The 17,777-nt window shown below is 44.7% G+C and overlaps 1 protein-coding gene across 5 annotated transcripts; it reads left to right on the forward strand.

Moving 5' to 3' along the window:
* The first annotated feature begins 2,769 nt into the window (after window positions 1-2,769).
* Window positions 2,770-15,750, forward strand: LOC111974139 (protein GOLM2). Of its 5 annotated transcripts, none has more exons than XM_024001747.2 (10): window positions 2,770-4,256; window positions 9,897-9,951; window positions 10,295-10,397; window positions 10,577-10,667; window positions 10,914-11,019; window positions 11,137-11,220; window positions 11,340-11,639; window positions 12,265-12,411; window positions 13,248-13,415; window positions 14,251-15,750. In XM_024001747.2, exons 1-10 carry the CDS (start codon window positions 3,930-3,932, stop codon window positions 14,325-14,327), a joined length of 1,458 nt encoding a protein of 485 aa, XP_023857515.1. In that variant the 5' UTR covers window positions 2,770-3,929; the 3' UTR covers window positions 14,328-15,750. The 5 variants fall into 5 exon arrangements, with proteins under 5 accessions (XP_023857515.1, XP_023857517.1, XP_023857516.1 ...); XM_024001749.2 differs by having other exon boundaries at window positions 13,248-13,334; XM_024001748.2 differs by having other exon boundaries at window positions 11,140-11,220.
* Window positions 15,751-17,777: the final 2,027 nt, after the last annotated feature.

A 17,777-nucleotide genomic window follows, 5' to 3' on the forward strand; every position in this document is an offset into this window, starting at 1 on the left:
GGCAGCAGTCGCTCAATGTTAGTGATGGCTGTTTAATAGTCTGATGGCTTTGAGATAGAAGCTTTCAGTCTCTCGGTCCCAGCTTTGATGCACCTATACTGACCTAGCCTTCTGGATGATAGCAGGTTGAACAGGCAGTGGCTCGGGTGGTTGTTGTCCTTGATGATCTTTTTGGCCTTCCTGTGACATCGGGTGGTGTAGGTGTCCTGGAGGGCAGGTAGTTTGCTCCCGGTGATGCGTTGTGCAGACCTCACTACCCTCTGGAGAGCCTTACGGTTGTGGGTGGAGTTGTACCAGGCGGTGATACAGCCCGACAGGATGCTCACGATTGTGGATCTGTAAAAGTTTGAGTGTTTTTGGTGACAAGCCAAATTTCTTCAGCCTTCTTCACCACGCTGTCTGTGTGGGTGGACCATTTCAGTTTGTCCGTCATGTGTACGCCGAGGAATTTAACTTTCCACCTTCTCCACTACTGTCCCGTCGATGTGGATAGGGGGGTGCTCCCTCTGCTGTTTCCTGAAGTCCATAATCATCTCCTTTGTTTTGTTGACGTTGAGTGTGAGGTTATTTTCCTGACACCACACTCCAAGGGCCCTCACCTCCTCCCCGTAGGCCGTCTCGTCGTTGTTGGTAATCAATTCTAACACTGTAGTGTCGTCTGCAAACTTGATGATTGAGTTGGAGGCGTGCATGGCCACGCAGTCCTGGGTGAACAGGGAGTACAGGAGAGGGCTGATAATGCACCCTTGTGGGGCCCCAGTGTTGAGGATCAGCGGGGTGGAGATGTTGTTTCCTACCCTCACTACCTGGGGGCGGCCCGTCAGAAAGTCCAGGACCCAGTTGCACAGGGCGGGGTCGAGACCCAGGGTCTCGGGCTTAATGATGAGTTTTGAGTGTACTGTGGTGTTAAATGCTGAGCTGTAATCGATGAACAACATTCTTACATAGGTATTCCTCTTGTCCAGATGGGTTAGGGCAGTGTGCAGTGTGCAGTGTGATTGTGATTGCGTCATCTGTGGACCTATTGGGGCGGTAAGCAAATTGGAGTGGGTCCATGGTGTCAGGTAGGGTGGAGGTGATGTGATCCTTGACTAGTCTCTCAAAGCACTTCATGATGACGGAAGTGAGTGCTACGGGGCGGTAGTTGTTTATCTCAGTTACCTTAGCTTTCTTGGGAACAGGAACAATTGTGGCCCTCTTGAAGCATGTGGGAACAGCAGACTGGGATAGGGATTGATTGAATATGTCCATAAACACACCAGCCAGCTGGTCTGCGCATGCTCTGAGGARGCGGCTAGGGATGTCGTCTGGGCCGGTAGCCTTGCGAGGGTTAACACGTTTAAATGTTTTACTCACGTTGGCTGCAGTGAAGGAGAGCCCGCAGGTTTTGGTAGCTGGCCGTGTCAGTGGCAATGTATTGTCCTCAAAGCGAGCAAATAAGTTYTTTAGTTTGTCTGGGGGCAAGACATCGGTGTCCGRGACGGGCTGGTTTTCTTTTTGTAATCCGTGATTGACTGTAGACCCTGCCACATACGTCTCGTGTCTGAGCCGTTGAATTGCGACTCTACTTTGTCTCTATACTGACGCTTAGCTTGTTTGATTGCCTTGCGGAGGGAATAGCTACACTGTTTGTATTTGGTCATGTTTCCCGGTCGCTTTGCCATGATTAAAAGCAGTGGTTCGCGCTTTCAGTTTTGCGCGATTGCTGCCATCAATCCATGGTTTCTGGTTGGGGAAAGTTTTAATAGTCACCGTGGTTACAACATCACCGATGCACTTGCTAATAAACTCGCTCACCGAATCAGCGTATACATCAATGTTGTTGTCTGAGGCTATCCGGAACATATCCCAGTCCACMTGATCGAAGCAATCTTGAYGCGTGGAATCCGATTGGTCGGAGGCACCCTGGAGGTCAGGGCCCCTGGGCATGTGCACGGTCGGTATTCGGCCATGATTACTACAYGTTTAGATAGCTGGCTAGACTAAATACCAATAAAAAAATGTGTTAAATTGTYCCTGGTGCAGTCTACAATTCTTATTCTTAAAGCTGCAATATGTAACTTTGGGTGACCAAATCAACATAGAAATGTGAGTTATAGATCTGTCATTCTCATTTAAATCAAGTCTAAGAAGCGGTAGATCTGCTCTATGTGTGCTATTTCTATGCTTCCCGTGCTTAAGTTTGGTATTTGCGTAGTTTACTTTTGGTTTTATACAACCGCTTCAAACAGCTGAAAATACAGTCTTTTTGGTTACTGAAAAGATATTGCACAGCGGTTTAGAAGGTACAGTAATTCACTACACTATACATTGCTTGTTTTGTCACATAAACTGGAATTAGGCAAACTATTTGAATTTTAGCAACCAGTAAATGGTGGAATGATTTCTGCATATTGCACCTTTAATAGTAAGTTGAGACACTAACTGAGTAAAAAATATAAATATATAATAATTGGTTGGGCCCCTTAAGTGACCACTTATTTCGCTTATGCCTGGAACCGGCCCTGCACACACACACATTTCCACCCGAGTCAGACACCAACATGTTTGATAAATTTGACTCATATTTCTGTCCACTGTGTGCTGCCTTGCCTACGAACACGGAACTTCAGCGCATTAYAAATCCGAATCCAACACCCCGTCATGATCTGGATAAACCCCGTCCATGTCATTTTTCTCATCCAATGTGCTTCCAAACATACAATAACTACCCAATAGAATGTGTTCTTTATTGCAAGACGTATGTCATGATTGGATCATTGTACTGTCACTTTAACCCAACCATGCACCTTGCACGCCTTGGCTACACTTCAGAAATCTGAAATTGGTGGTTTGACAAACTAGCTTGTATTGTGTGTCTACATTAGCTAGTCTTTTGTCAATGTGACGTTAACTGTCTAACCTTTTATAACGATATAGCTAATCACTGTATTCAACGTCGCTTGCGTTTCGTATCCACGAGTCAAGAGMCACCAACAACGGAGGATATGCCAGCCAAGCCAAGGTGGAAGTAGCTAAAGTAACCATATCAACAGACAAGACAGGCTCGAGACTGGGGACAGGGGTAAAACAAAAATGATCTGATTAGGAATATGACCGCAAACTAACAAGGGAAATTGTTATCTATTGGTAAAATAAGCGTTTACCACGTGTAACCTTATTTCAATGAGTCTAATAGCTAGCTACAAAGAACGTATTGCTACCCTATGTTGCTATCTCGCGTAGTAGCGACAATGATTAGCAGTTAACGCGTAGCGACTACGTTGAATTGCATTGGATAGCGCTATAAAGGTTAGCTAGATTAACGTTTGAATACAGTATTTTCTATATACARAATTAAGATCCATWATCAAGCTGTATCATTAGGATGGCAATAGTTGCTTTCTAGTGTCTGACTAGCACTTMCAGTGCAAGCAGCTAGCCAAACCAGTTTGGTAAATCTGTGTTAATGCAGTCAGGTTGCTAATGCGTTAGCTAGCTACTGTAGGTTTACGATTTGGTGGATAAATACACTTTTTCTATCTATCTTGAAACGACTCAGGACCCACCAGAATCGTTCAGATATTTTGACACTGGACTCGTTAGATAGKTAAATAAATTTGGCACTTGCATGCTGGCTAGTGTTTGTCCACGTTTGTTGCATTTAGGCCACGTCGCTGCAGATGCATTTCATCTTACAGCGTCGTTGGATGAATGCAAACAAGACTGTGCGGAAGAGGGAAGGCGCGTGAATAACTGTTCCCCACATTCCCTGCAGCTAACTAATGCAAGAAACTCGTTTGGGGTTTGATACAAATGCTTTCTTTATTGACTATCTCAGTGGCTGTGTGTTTGCTGTAATTGAACGGCATGTCAGCTACCCAATTTGTTTACCAGGAGAAGCATAGGCTTATTTAGTTTTCTAGATCAGTTATCTAATACATTCTGAAATGGTTGGCTTTGGCGCAAACCGACGGGGAGGCCGTCTCCCGTCCTTCYTCCTGATCGCATTGATGGTGATCATTGCCATACTTTCTTTCAACTACTGGACTGTGTCCAACAAGCAAGGGCGCCTATTGGACGAGTTGGCAGAGGTGCAGACACAGGTGAAGCGGACCGACGCGGCGCGCAGTCGACTGGAGAAGCGCAACTCAGAGCTGATGGTGCAGGTAGACACGCACAGGAAACAGATCGATCAGAAGGATGGAGATAACAGCATGCTGGAGGGCAAGCTGCATGCTCGTGAAGCACTCATCAAAAAGTGCACAGATGAAAAGGTAGGTAGGACTAGATCACTAAGTCCATCCTTAGTACCTATGCTTCCTAGTTCCTGCATATCTCAGGCTTATTAACTAACTGTGCCAAAGGTTTGACAGGTGGAAAGCAGCCTTGCACCTGCATCCTATTATATTACAGTGGAGAGCTAAACCTGTGATGTCAACCTAGTGACATCTACCAACATGGGTAAAGACTGAGCAGTCTCCAGCAACGATTTGAATGCTCAAAACACACACACAAGCAAGCCAAAGTTGAGTGTGTTGTCCCAGTGCATTGTTGTTATCTAAGCCTCAGATGAGTTTGAGGTACACGTCAGTACAACCTAAGTGACAATGTTTTTTTAAATGTACTTCCTAAATCAAGGAATGAGTCTTGATGTCATTTTAAATGTAGGTTATACTCATAAACAATATTTTAGTTTAAGTGGTTATTTTATCTACTTCAGCTATGATAGCCATCAGATCCTTTGAATCTCAAAGGTGATTTCAAAAGCCATATCATATAACAGCTAAACTCATTTATCCCCATCACAATAGCACCTGCTAACCTGGCATTGCAGTTTGCAAATTGTTTATTGGTGTATATTCGTACACTTATATTAGTCATTTTACAGGAGGTAAAGTCTCCCTCCTTGCTGACATGGGGGTTATGAGTCCCAGCTGGGGCCCATCTGTGTGCCCAGTGCTGGGYCTGGGGATCAGCCTCTTTTTACACTTACTACAGTCAGTCTGCTTCTCCCCTCCTCCTTGTCTCAACCACCTCAATGTATGCTTATGTGCCTCATCAGATTGCATAGGAGGTGTGGCGAGAACAGATGCGGGGGGGGGATTAGCATTCTGCCGTACCCACACGGATGTTTGCTCTTCGGATTGTGTGGGCTAGCCATGCCCAAACCGGATTGTATATTTTTTTTAAATTACAGCTCATTTCCTGAATGTTAATTGTGTCCAACAGTGCAAATCTTCTGTTCAACGTGAGGGATGTCGTAGTGTAAGACCAGTCCCAGATTTTCCCCAGCGTTAATCTACTCTTTGTCCCGTACCAGGATGTCACCAGTGTTAGGGTTGGGCSACGTCAACCTTAGTCCTATTGTGATTATGTACCAATAAAACATGCCCCTATTGCGCCCCTCATAAAAAAAAACATAGAAAAACGACAGTTGGGCTATAGCGTGAAATTGAATGCAACTGGATGAATCATGACGAAAGATCATGTTAAWKGCCTGGACAGAGGCTAAGTGCAGGCAATGGCAAATCTTTTCTAATATTCCTTTCTGGTGGAGGGTCAGAGCAGGTTTGTGTGTGTCTGTGTGGCGCACATATGATGAAGCAGTGACTGTCTGATGAGGAACGGTCTGTCTTACCATAGTGTGCTAGGTTATAGGCCTACATCATGGGCTGGATAGAAGCAGTCTACAGTCTTCAGAATTTGATAATAATTGCTTTATTTCTCTCATAAAATAATGGTAATTTTGCATGAAGAAAAAGCAAGTCCCACCAATTTAACTCTTTACAAGTGTTTTTGTGGTAGTGGAAGGAGTTTAAAATGTTTTATGCCAAGCAGTTAAATTTTCTAAAATAATTGGTCTGATTGCTTTGATAGACTACACTATCAACCTTATTACTTTGGATTGTGGGGCAGTTAGGTCACATATTTCTTCACAAATAACTAGAGATGCACCGATATAAAATTTTGGGCCCATACCGATATCCAATATTTTCCTTGCCAAAAAAAAAACGTTCTAGTAAGCATTCTAGTACAGTTAAATAGTTGAAACACACACAGACCAAAAAGTTATTTTGTTGGCATTTACGTTTGTCTCCATTACCAGTAAAACATAATCAAAACCTATTTATTTCACTTACTTGCTGTGCTGTTTTGTTGTTAATTTGTTCAGTCTCAACCAGGATTTCATCATACATGTCAAGTAGTGAAGTTTCAGCTCTGTCTGTCCGTGGCCTCTCTTTCTTGGTGCACACTGTCACTGTGTCCGTTTCCACCTTGTCCAGCTGTGTCTGTAACATTTCACGTAAACCCTGTTTCTTGTCTGCATTGAAGTAGTGGTCCTTGTACCTAGCATTGAGCATGGTGGCGATAGAGTAAAGAGGCTCAGAGAATGCCACCGGATCGCAGCCTCTTGTAGAGTACCTTTGCAAGTTTTAACCCCACGGTCTGTCAGCAGTTTTGTTGAGCAGGCGTTACAATGCCACGACAAAGGCTATCACGTCTGCTGCAGACGCAGTTGATGATCTTATTTCTCGAGTCAGTTGTTCGATTGGGGCTAGGAGTGTGTTCATGTTCTCAAATGTCATTGAAATGGCAGCAGTGGTATGAAAACCAGCACATTTTTGAGCATGCAATACCAGCACATTTTTGAGCATGCAATACATTTTTGAGCATGCAATACGGAATGTGATTTGAGTTACTGTGGTGGTAGTAGTAATGATGCTGTATTAGCATAGCCTAGTTATGCCATTACTCCTCTCATTCTAGTACTGCTGAAAGGGCTAAAGGATAGAGAAGCAACACAAAGTAATTGTCTGAAGTGCTTTGCTTTAATGTTTTGGTTTCCGTCTCCACATCTGCAGTGTACTTTGTGGGTGCCAAGAAAGAGCACTGTTATTTTCCACACAGCAGATTTGGTGGAGAAACTGTGAACCACTCGGTGTCTCTCTGCAGGGAAGGTGACAGACAGCATGAAGCTTTTATCTCCACAATGGCTGACATTGATGCTGTAATTACTGCCACACCTCTTCTGTGCATTCTGCCTCATTAAAGTTCTGCATTAAAGTTCTGAGCCCCTCATTCCCTCCCTCTGTGGATTTGATTCAAGCCCTTGGTTCTCACTGGAGAATCCACCCCTGTGATTTGATTGGTGGCTAGTGGCAACTGATGGGGACGTGAATCTCGTATGTGGGGGAGTTGTTTGTCTCTGGGACAGTCGTATAGAGGTGCCCGAATGGATATTATTCCCTCCTTAGCCTATAAATAACGGTTCCTTTACTCATTYAGCGGTTCCTTCGCTTTCACTCCCTTCAATGAACAAAAAGGAGCACATAAGGAATACCAGGCATGATGGCAGCCTAACACACCGACTTGACAGTCAGGATTATCAGGCACTATTCCACACGGCTGTAAAATGTTTAGTGACTGGGCCAATGGAGCTATCAGAGAGAGAATCTTCTTTGGGAGAGACTAGTATTGAATTACACATATGGGGCAGGCAAACAAAGTAGGGATCTCTTTTGACACGTGGTTACTTGCCACCCGGGAAGGGTAATCCCAGCCAGCCAGGCATCCCCTTGGTGTTTGCACCATGCTCAAATCGATTTGGTTTCTCCGGGCTGGGTTTGATGTTTTTGTCTTTTGATGTTAATTTCATGCATTGAGGGTGTAGAATACAGTAGGTCTATGAAGCTTCTAGGTTTGATGGTCCTTTGCCTGTGTTTTTAGCAGCTGGGATCTCCTGTCCTTACACTTATGACAGTTTTTTTTTGCTCATTCTGAGTGGTTATACATTTGGCTGGGCTGTAGAGACTTAGTCAGACCCCAGATAAGGGAGATGTGTAATTGGGTGGAGGGCAGAGAGGGGCCTGTCTGGATCAGTCAGGGGCTCAGGAGGACAGAACTCTCTCTCGTCTGACAGGTTCTCACGCCGTCTGCGGCCTCTCAGCCACTGAGCTGACTGGACCTATATGGCCGGTGTTGGATTTTGAGTGCTTTCAATTAGATACGCTTTGGTATATTCAAGAAGATGGGTATTGCAGAGATGACGTGCCGCATCTAACAAGTATTATTGTTCTATATAGTGATGCATTTACTTTGTGTACGGTAGAGGAGAGGATATCAAGTATTAGGCTGTGCATGTGCAGTAGCTCCCTCAGTGACTAGTACTGCCAATGAGGAGTGCTGCGACGATGGCTCACTCTTCAAGTCACTGGGCAACGCTGGGCCGTCTTTTATTGTGGTCAAGGTAGGGGGAGGGGAAAGACGGGACAAAGGAAAGKAAACTGTACAAATTAGGATTTTGTCTCCTTTTTGAGAGAAGCTACATCTGGCAACGGTGTATAATATAACCATTGCAGAATTAGACAAATATGAAACTGAACACAGGATGTATGCATAYGTTAAGCTCATAATGCCTTTGTAACAAATCCACAGATGTTGAGCTCAGAACACAAATACCTACTCTTATACCTACTCTTATTTGGTGTAGCATAATGTTGCCTCAGCCTCGCCTCTCTTTTTTTACTGTGTTCTATTATGTTCAATACAACGGTAACTGTATTCATAAATACACGTTATACAGCTCAGGTGTTTGTGTGGCCACATAGGCTGTCTGTCGAACTTGCGTATATGGACACACAAATGTGCAGAATACAGATACCAGACATGTAGACTCTTCACGTTCTCTATGCCTCTAAGCATGCACAAATAGTGCCCCGGGGATGGCCTTCAGTCCTCTGTTTCTCTCCCAGCTGCATTTCACATTCACCTCCTCCCCTCAGATCAATGCCTGCACCCCTCCCACCGCTCCCTAAATCTACCTCAAAGCCACAGCCGCTCTCCTCTGGTTGAGGCAACAAAAAACACTTGGGATTGAATTTTGTCTTTGTACATGTATGAAAATACATGTAATAACCCCTTAGCCAGTCAGTGTGTCATAATGTGTAATGGGCCAATAGTGCATTGTTCTGATTATAAAGTGGTTTCACTCTAAGCGGTCTGGGGGTGTAAAGTCAATTGAAAATCAATCCAGTTTATTACAAGTTGCAACAGGGAGACACCTCTAACACAGAAGCAGAGAAAATGTCTAAGTGGCCTTCTCTGAGACAGCCCTTATATCCTGAATAGCAGACAACTGTTCTTTAATCCCGAGAGGCTATTGGGAAGTCAAAACAAAAGGCATGGACTTGGTCAGCTGCTACAGAATCAGTGTTTTCACAGAATACAATCGTAATCAGTGTGTCCTTGTACCTCCAGTCTGGCGTCAATCGCTATCAACAGATGTGAGTTTAATCCAGAACATACAGCATCCAGTTTATTGACATCAACCCAAGTGTCACAGAACACTAGAAACCATTTCTCTATTACAGAATGAGAATGTATAACTATGCTAAACATTGTTTATCACTCTAAACTAAATGTGAACTTTATTCTCTTAAATATTCCTATTACAGTGAGCCATAGGTCTCTCTCCATCAGGCTTCATTATGAAGGGTAGAGATCTAATGAAGGCTGCTGCTCTGTGTTCTGTTCTGACTGCCTCAGCCTGGCTGTCCTTTAGGATCTCTTCCATCTGATCTGACTCAATATCTGGCTGCGGGTGGTCCTCCAGTCACTCGGCGGGTCAGACGCAATGAATGAGACGGGAGTGTTTTGCAAGCAGAATTTTCACTCAACAGAACCTTTTTATGCAGCTAGATATCTACTGTTGCCGAGCTGACATTTGAAATGCTATTGCATCTGAACGTAGTATGAAAATGATATCTTTCCAGTTAGGCTAGTTCAGCCATGTAATAATGTAGATGTCCTGTTAAACCGGTTGTGTTTGGAATTAAGATGAGCACAAAGAGTTCTGCTAACAACGTGTTCTGGTGACCTTTCCTCAGACTGATGTTCTTTTCTCTCCTTTCCAGATGAAGGTGCAGGGTGATGTCACCGCACAGATGTCGGAGATTGTGAGGCTGAAAGGTAAGAGCAGACACTGGCCAGCAGAGGGCACACTTCTGTTGGAGTCTTAAGGCCAGGCTAGCAGAAAGCAGTATGGGCTTGTATTACCACAGTTAGAGCCTGGAGCAGTAACAGCAGTTTGCTTAATGCTATTAGTGCTGTTAAGATGTTTTATCTCAAGTCCCCCATGTGCCAAGTGGACTCTAATGCAAACAGATTTTCAATGTTGTCGTTCCTAGTTTCTTTATTGAATGATTGTCCGACACTAAAGCTGAAGCCCGATATCACTGCATGGTTGAAATTGCATTTGTCCATACACTATAACCTTAGGGTTCATATTCTATGTTATTTGGGTGGGGTGTAGAGCAGCTGAAGGAGCTGAAACAGGAGTTTATGAGGCAGGAGATCCAGCTGAGGGAGGTGAAGAAGAACAGCACCAACCTGGAGAGGAAGCTGGAGTATGAGAGGTACAGAGAATGAACTCTCTCAACACATCTTTCATGTTTTTGCTCTAGGCTCTCAAAATCACAGCAAAGTTTAGGTTATGATGACTATCGCACCAATATAGCCATTGGTTGGAATTTTGACAAGAGCTTCATTGCTTTTCTCTCTGATTTGTCTAACCAATTGTTTGTGTGAATGATAGTTTGCAGTGTGGYCGTCAAATCACACAACTAATGGACGAGTATGAAGAAGCTAAAAAGACCCTGGAGGAGGAGGTGGTGAAGCTGAGAAAGGTGAGGCCCTCTGTCAGAGCTGCTAGTCATGATGTTCCTGCCTTTCCTTCCCCGTAATGTAAGTGGTTGTCTACCACCCCCTGTTGGTGTTCATAGATCATACACTCTGTGGAATGTCCTTTGTCCTGGATGTCAGCAGTTCTGCACTTAGTCATTGTGACTTTTGCTTACCCAGCAATAGTAAGGTGATTATATTAATCTCTCCCCTCTATCTTTTTCTCTGTCTCMCTTTCCCGCCCTCTGCAGAGTGTGCTGGATAGCAGGAAGGTTGGAGCTGCAGAAGGAGGGACTGAGGTGGAGACCGCAGGAGAGCACCTAACTGTGGCCACACACCGAGACACTGACCTCAAAGGTAACATTACAACCAGCTCATATTGCCACATTCTGCCTCTGTAATGTTTCAGAGCTTACCCACCCTCTCTCCCTCCACCCCATCCATTCTTCTCTCTCTCTCTCCCTCCTGGGATAGAAGATTTGGGCAAGCCTGGCAGTGATGCTGGCATGCCTGGTATTGAGGACAGTGAAGTGGGAAAAATAGATGATGTGCAATTTGGTGAGTATTTATTCCCTCTGGTTATTCTACTTTTGATAACGATTCTGGCAGTAAAATTAGTGTAAAATATCATTGTCAAATTTCAACTGGAACTGTCCTCCTCCCCTCATTCTCTCTAGCCCTGAAGAAGCCAGCCATCACCCAGAACCACATAGAGATACCTGATACTGCGTTAAGAGAGGTGGGGGCCGGTATGGGAGCAGGTGCTGGGGCAGGTGAGGGGGCTGGTCGAGACCTCTCTCTGGACCGGCCTGTGCTCCAGATCCAGGACAAGGTCCTAGGGCTGGGGATGGAGGGACGAGCGGGGGCCCTCCAGCAGCAGCCCCCCCAGGCGGTGGCAGAAAGACCCATCCTCTTTGATGACAACAAGGCAGCCATCCAGGCAGATGAGTTCGGAGAGCAGCACAGACCGCTTAGAGGTATGTCAACTCAAACTTCACACACTATATATTTGCATTTTCAGTTTACTTTATTAGCTTTGCTGCCCAGAGACAAAGCCAGTTATGCAGTAATGCTTTAGTGGTGACATGTTATCGTGTGTCTGTCATTGAGTTCGAGACCTGAGGCCATGGCCTGGGTACAGCTCTGACTGGGCTCTTAATGGCTGTGTGCAGCAGAGGCCCCGCTACTCTTGGCCTCTCTTCAACTCCACACTAGCTGCTATAAAACGTGAGCCATGCTGGCTTCCTGTTTTCAGTTCAGGTTTTTTTTCATGGAATGTTTGTGTAGAAAATGGAGGGAAATGTATCGTTGGCGCAGTGCTCTGCTCTCTGTTTGGCAACCTCTGTCTTTTTAAAGGTGATTCATCCTTTTCTCCCGGAGATTGAAAACATGCTCCTTCACAGAGAGCTAGCCTACAGTCTGAAGGAGCATGTTTTCAATCTCCGGGAGACACATTCCGTACTACAGGAGAGAGTGCACCCTGAACCTCTACTGTACATTAAAAATGAAAAGCCCAAAAGGGATGACCAAATTTCAGGTGAAATGTTTCTAACAGAAAAAAAGTCATTATTGATGCTACCTGTTTCGCTGTCTCCTTTTAAGCTCCTGCCAATGTGATGAAAGCAGATGGTGTACAGAGGAAAGGGGCAGAACTGCCTCTGCCTCCTAACCCCGCCCAGGTGCCCAACCCTATAGAACCTCGGCATGCCAGAGACCCCAAGCCTGCTGAGCCCCTGCGTCACAGACAGAGTGAGTSCCTCCAAAGGCTGGTGGGGATGGGCGGGGGAAGACGGAGTAACTCTCAGTACACWGGAGAAGTGACACATGGAGACTGTGGTTGTGTCTTTCCTCTGACCTTTAGCTGCAGCGTCCCAGTAAGAAGAGCTTCTCTCCCTTGCAGATGTGTCAAGGTTACAACATAACCTTTACAATTACATAAGCTATTTTTGAACGCATTCTACAGTCTGAGCCCTATCTCGAGTTCTTTCTCAAGGCTGCGTTATAGGTCTACTATAAGCGGTTGCCTTCCCTAGCTATCAGGGTTTTAACAAACCTTCTTCAACACTGCCCATGAAGTCATACATATTAGAGGTGCTGTCGCCACAGACTGAAAGAGATGGCCAGATGCCAGAGTGCACACACAGTGGGAGAGGCCGCCTGACTTCAAGGGTCTCAGGGTGTTCCTTCCTGCTGCCTGCCTGGCTTCAGCTCTGCTCCCTCCCTCCGCTGCCTACTCTCCAAACAATACCCCAACCAGCTGCCCTGCCAGCTACCCCTCTCCTTGCTTCATCTTCACACTCTCTGCACCACACACACACTCGTCATGTTTTCCTCCAAGTTCCTTTACACATATCACTTCATTGCCAATGACTCTTTTTGTCTTCCCAAAAATCCCCTTAAACATATAAACTATGCCTCCCTCCCATACCTTTACTGTCCAACCAATCACCACCTCCTTCATCCCCTCTGTTTCTTAGTTTCATCYTCCTTTCTTTCATTCACTCTCTCCATCCTTTCTCTTCTGACTCTGTCACAATCTCTTTGCTTCCCTCCCTTCCTGATGGGGCCCTTCTCTGCCTCTACAGGCCGTTTCTTTGATGAGAACGAGTCCCCTGTAGATCCGCAGCACGGCTCTAAGCTGGCGGACTACAATGGGGACGATGGGAACGTGGGTGAGTACGAGGCGGACAAGCAGGCCGAGCTGGCCTACAATGAGGAAGAGGATGGTGATGGTGGGGAGGAAGACGTCCAAGGTGAGCCAGGCCAGGGGTCTTCAAGTCCAGCTGTATCACCATTTCTCCCTCCTCCACTCCTGCTGCCCCTGCATTAGACTGAGTACCACCAGCTCGGCCAGAGCTCACAGCACCCCGAGTTACCCACCATTCCTGTCTCAGGAACATCCATAACCAACCGCCCCTCAGGGTCTAAGCCTGAGGACTGTTCAGTGGGTCATTTTAGGCTGGAGGGAAAGCCTCCCATCATTGTATACCACAATCAAGCCCTATACCTCTACATGTGGGTGGGGGCACTTCTCCCTCTCAGTGACTCCACTCCAATGTCTGCATGCCTCATCCAGCCGTGCGCTTCCCCACTATCTGTGCTCCACCACCTGTATGTGCCCACTTGTCATCTCTGTGTACACCTGCAGTAGATTAGTAGATGCTGTGTTTGAGTAGTACTTGAAGTTTTAAATGCATGTGRGTTCTTGTCTCATCATTATTGTACTGCTGTCATTCATTTCTCCGCGACAGGTTAGGTTGTGAAGTATTTTGTGTGTTAAACCTTTTTAATGGACCACCAGGTAGATCCATGTAGGTCCTTAGTCATTTAACCACTTGATATTGACATTTTATAACAGCTATTGTCGTCCCTGCCATTGAAAGTGCCATTGAACAGGCTGTGAAAAAAGTAGTGTTAGGAATTCTATGGCCAATATGGGGCCAGACTAATATGTACAGTATGTTGCTCTATGGAGCATTCCTAATGATGATCTTTTGGGATTTCCTTTGAAATCTATCTAGCAGATGTAATTTAGGGATAAGAGAGATGACTACTCCCTGATTTGTTCTGTCTTCAATCTCCTTTCAGATGATGAAGATCGAGACATGCAGGGAGACCGGGCAGTGGACTATGGGAAGAGACGTCAAGCCATCGACATTCTGTAAACCTTGTCAACTTGCTCTAGGATCTGGGATAGAAAATTCAAACAAAACAATCCTCCGCATTGTTTCAATTATGCTACGGATGTCATTCTTAGGACTGGTTGAAATCACGAAGATGTTTTTAGCTGCGTCTCTTATGGCGATGGACAATTCTGAAGACACGATTACAGATTATTATTCCATGAAGCAGTTTGACCTAAAACCATGTATCATTGAATCTATAAAACAATTCATGATAATATCATTCTGTGCAGCCGTTGACTTGCAACTATATTTGTTTTATAAGTTATTTGGTATTAGAATTTCTTAGCGATTACATTGATATAATGTACAAGAGTGCTATACAGTATACATTTTTTTCTTTCCCCGTGACCGATTTATGAAGGCTTTTGTTTTGTTTACTACTTTGAATGAACTGTCAGCTGCAAGAATAGACTGAAGTGGTCTGGAAGAGCCAGTTTGGGCCAGAACCTCGCTGTCTTGGATGACTCTATTGCTGACCTGGTCACCTAGACTGGCAGGCATGGCATATTGCTWGAAATTGTCAACTTTAATTTGACTTGTCTTTACCTAAAAAAGGAATATGTTTCCCTTTGATGTGGGACAGCTGTTGCTTGATAAAGAAAAATAACTGAACTATCGCTCCAAACTGTGTSAATGAATTTGACAGGACAGTTTCTTTGGCACTTTCTTATTGTTGGACTCTTGTATGGACGCCCACACTTCAAACACAGCCGCGCCAACCAACGCAGCGCTTATGCCAAGGACTTCTCATGGCTTCTTAAACCTATTTGTTCACCTTATTTCTGTCAGACATAACACTCAAGTGCTCATTCTGTCTTACAATTATGCTGTTGTTATTAATGCATGTKATCTTTATTAATCAACCTGAAGAACGTCTTGAAGCTGGAGGCAATACTTAGACCAGTTTAGAATTAGGAATCCTGTGGAAGACTAAATGCACATCTGTCCTGCTATTATGAATGGACTACAGTAGGCATAGATGTACATATTTGAATTGTTTCTATTTTAACTATAGGACGCAAAGGACTATTCTTCCTTRAAATAATAAGCATAATCCGTTTTGTTTAAAAGTTTTTTGTTTTTTTTCATATGGAAGGTCGGCATATTGAATGTACGCTGCTGATTGGTTTTTCAAGATCATAATGTAATTAAGATATTTGAGTAGTTAATTGTTACAAAACTGAATTTAGATGCTAATAGATAAAACTGTGGAACCAGTGAACTTGTCCCCAGCTAAGTTTTCCCTCAAATTTCAACGTGTTACTGATCTGCTGGGGATTACTAAAAGCTGTTGGTATCACTGATCTTGGAGGTAATTTATAATTTCATACTGAAGAATAAATAGTTAAGTGGTCATTATTGATACAAGTAATTAAACAATTGTTTCTGTTTCCCCCTGAAAGCCTTTTGAGCCATGATTTGTTAAAAATATATTTTGTTCTCTAACTTCTTGAGAATGTGCATGTGAACTGTACTTTACCTGAAAAGGTGACTGACTGGCAATGGGAAAACTGCATGTGATTGTGGCCCATGTTGACTCCAATGTTTCCCACAGTTGTCAAGTTGGTTGGATATCCTTTGGGTGGTTGACCATTCTTGATARACACTGGAAACTGTTGAGTGTGAAACCCATCAGCGTTGCAGTTCCTGACACAAACCGTTGCGCCTGGCACCTACTACCATACCCTGTTCAAAGGCACTTAAATGTTTTTGCCTTGCCCATTCACCCACTGAATGGCACACATACACAATCCATGTCTCAAGCCTTAAAAATCCTTCTTTAACCTGTCTCATCCCATTAATCTACAGTGATTGAAATGGATTTAACAAGTGACATAAATAAGGGATCATAACTTTCGCCAGGTCAGTCTTATGGAAAGAGCTGGTGTTCTTAATGTTTTGGATACTGAGTGTATACACGAAACTAAGCAAAAAAAGAAACGTCCCTTTTTCAGGACCCTGTCTTTCAAAGATAATTTGTAAAAATCCAAATTACTTCACAGATCTTCATTGTAAAGGGTTTAAACACTGTTTCCCATGCTTGTTCAAAGAACCAAAAACAATTAATGAACATGCACCTGTGGAACGGTTGTTAAGACACTAACAGCTTAGACGGTAGGCAATTAAGGTCAGTTATGAACACTTAAGACACTAAAGAGGCCTTTCTACTGACTCTGAAAAACACAAAGAAATATGCCCAGGTTCCCTGCTCATCTGCGTGAACGTGCCTTAGGCATGCTGCAAGGAGGCATGAGGACTGCAGATGTAGCCAGGGCAATAAATGGCAATGTTTGTACTGTGAAACGCCTAAGACAGCGCTACAGGGAGACAGGACGGACAGCTGATCGTCCTCACAGTGGCAGACCACGTGTAACAACACCTGCACAGGATCGGTACATCCGAACATCACACCTGCTGGACAGGTACAGGATGGCAACAACAACTGCCCGAGTTACACCAGGAACGCATAATCCCTCCATCAGTACTGACTGTCTGCAATAGGCTGAGAGAGGCTGGACTGAAGGCTTGTAGGCCTGTTGTAAGGCAGGTCCTCACCAGACCCACAAKCCCACCGTCGCTGGACCAGACAGGACTGGCAAAAGTGCTCTTCACTGACGAGTCGCGGTTTTGTCTTACCAGGGGTGATGGTCGGATTTGAGTTTATCGTCGAAGGAATGAGCGTTACACCGAGGCCTGTACTTTGGAGCGGGATCGATTTGGAGTTGGAGGGTCCGTCATGGTCTGGGGCGGTGTGTCACAGCATCATCGGACTGAGCTTGTCATTGCAGGCAATCTCAACGCTGTGCGTAACAGGGAAGACATCCTCCTCTCTCGTGGTACCCTTCCTGCAGGCTCATCCTGACATGACCCTCCAGCATGACAATGCCACCAGCAATACTGTTTGTTCTGTGTGTGATTTCCTGCAAGACAGGAATGTCAGTGTTCTGCCATGGCCAGCGAAGAGCCCTGATCTCAATCCCATTGAGCACGTCTGGGACCTGCTGGATCGCAGGATGAGGGCTAGGGCCATTCCCACTAGAAATGTCTGGGAACTTGCAGGTGCCTTGGTGGAAGAGTGGAGTATCAACTCACAGCAAGAACTGGCAAATCTGGTGCAGTACATGAGGAGATGCACTGCAGTACTTGAGGAGATGCACTGCAGTACTTAATGCAGCTGGTGACCACACCAGATACTAACTGTTACTTTTGATATTGACCCCTCATTTGTTCAGGGACACATTATTACATTTCTGTTAGTCACATGTCTGTGGAACTTGTTCAGTTTGTCTCAGTTGTTGAATCTTATGTTCATACAAATATTTACACATGATATGTTTGCTGAAAATAAATGCAGTTAACAGTGAGGACGTTTATTTTTTTGCTGAGTTTGTTAGTGCTACCAGAAGCCTCTCTGTTGTAATCAAATCC

The sequence above is a fragment of the Salvelinus sp. IW2-2015 genome, linkage group LG15, assembly GCF_002910315.2.
Source record: "Salvelinus sp. IW2-2015 linkage group LG15, ASM291031v2, whole genome shotgun sequence".
Classification (NCBI taxonomy): Eukaryota; Metazoa; Chordata; class Actinopteri; order Salmoniformes; family Salmonidae; genus Salvelinus; species Salvelinus sp. IW2-2015.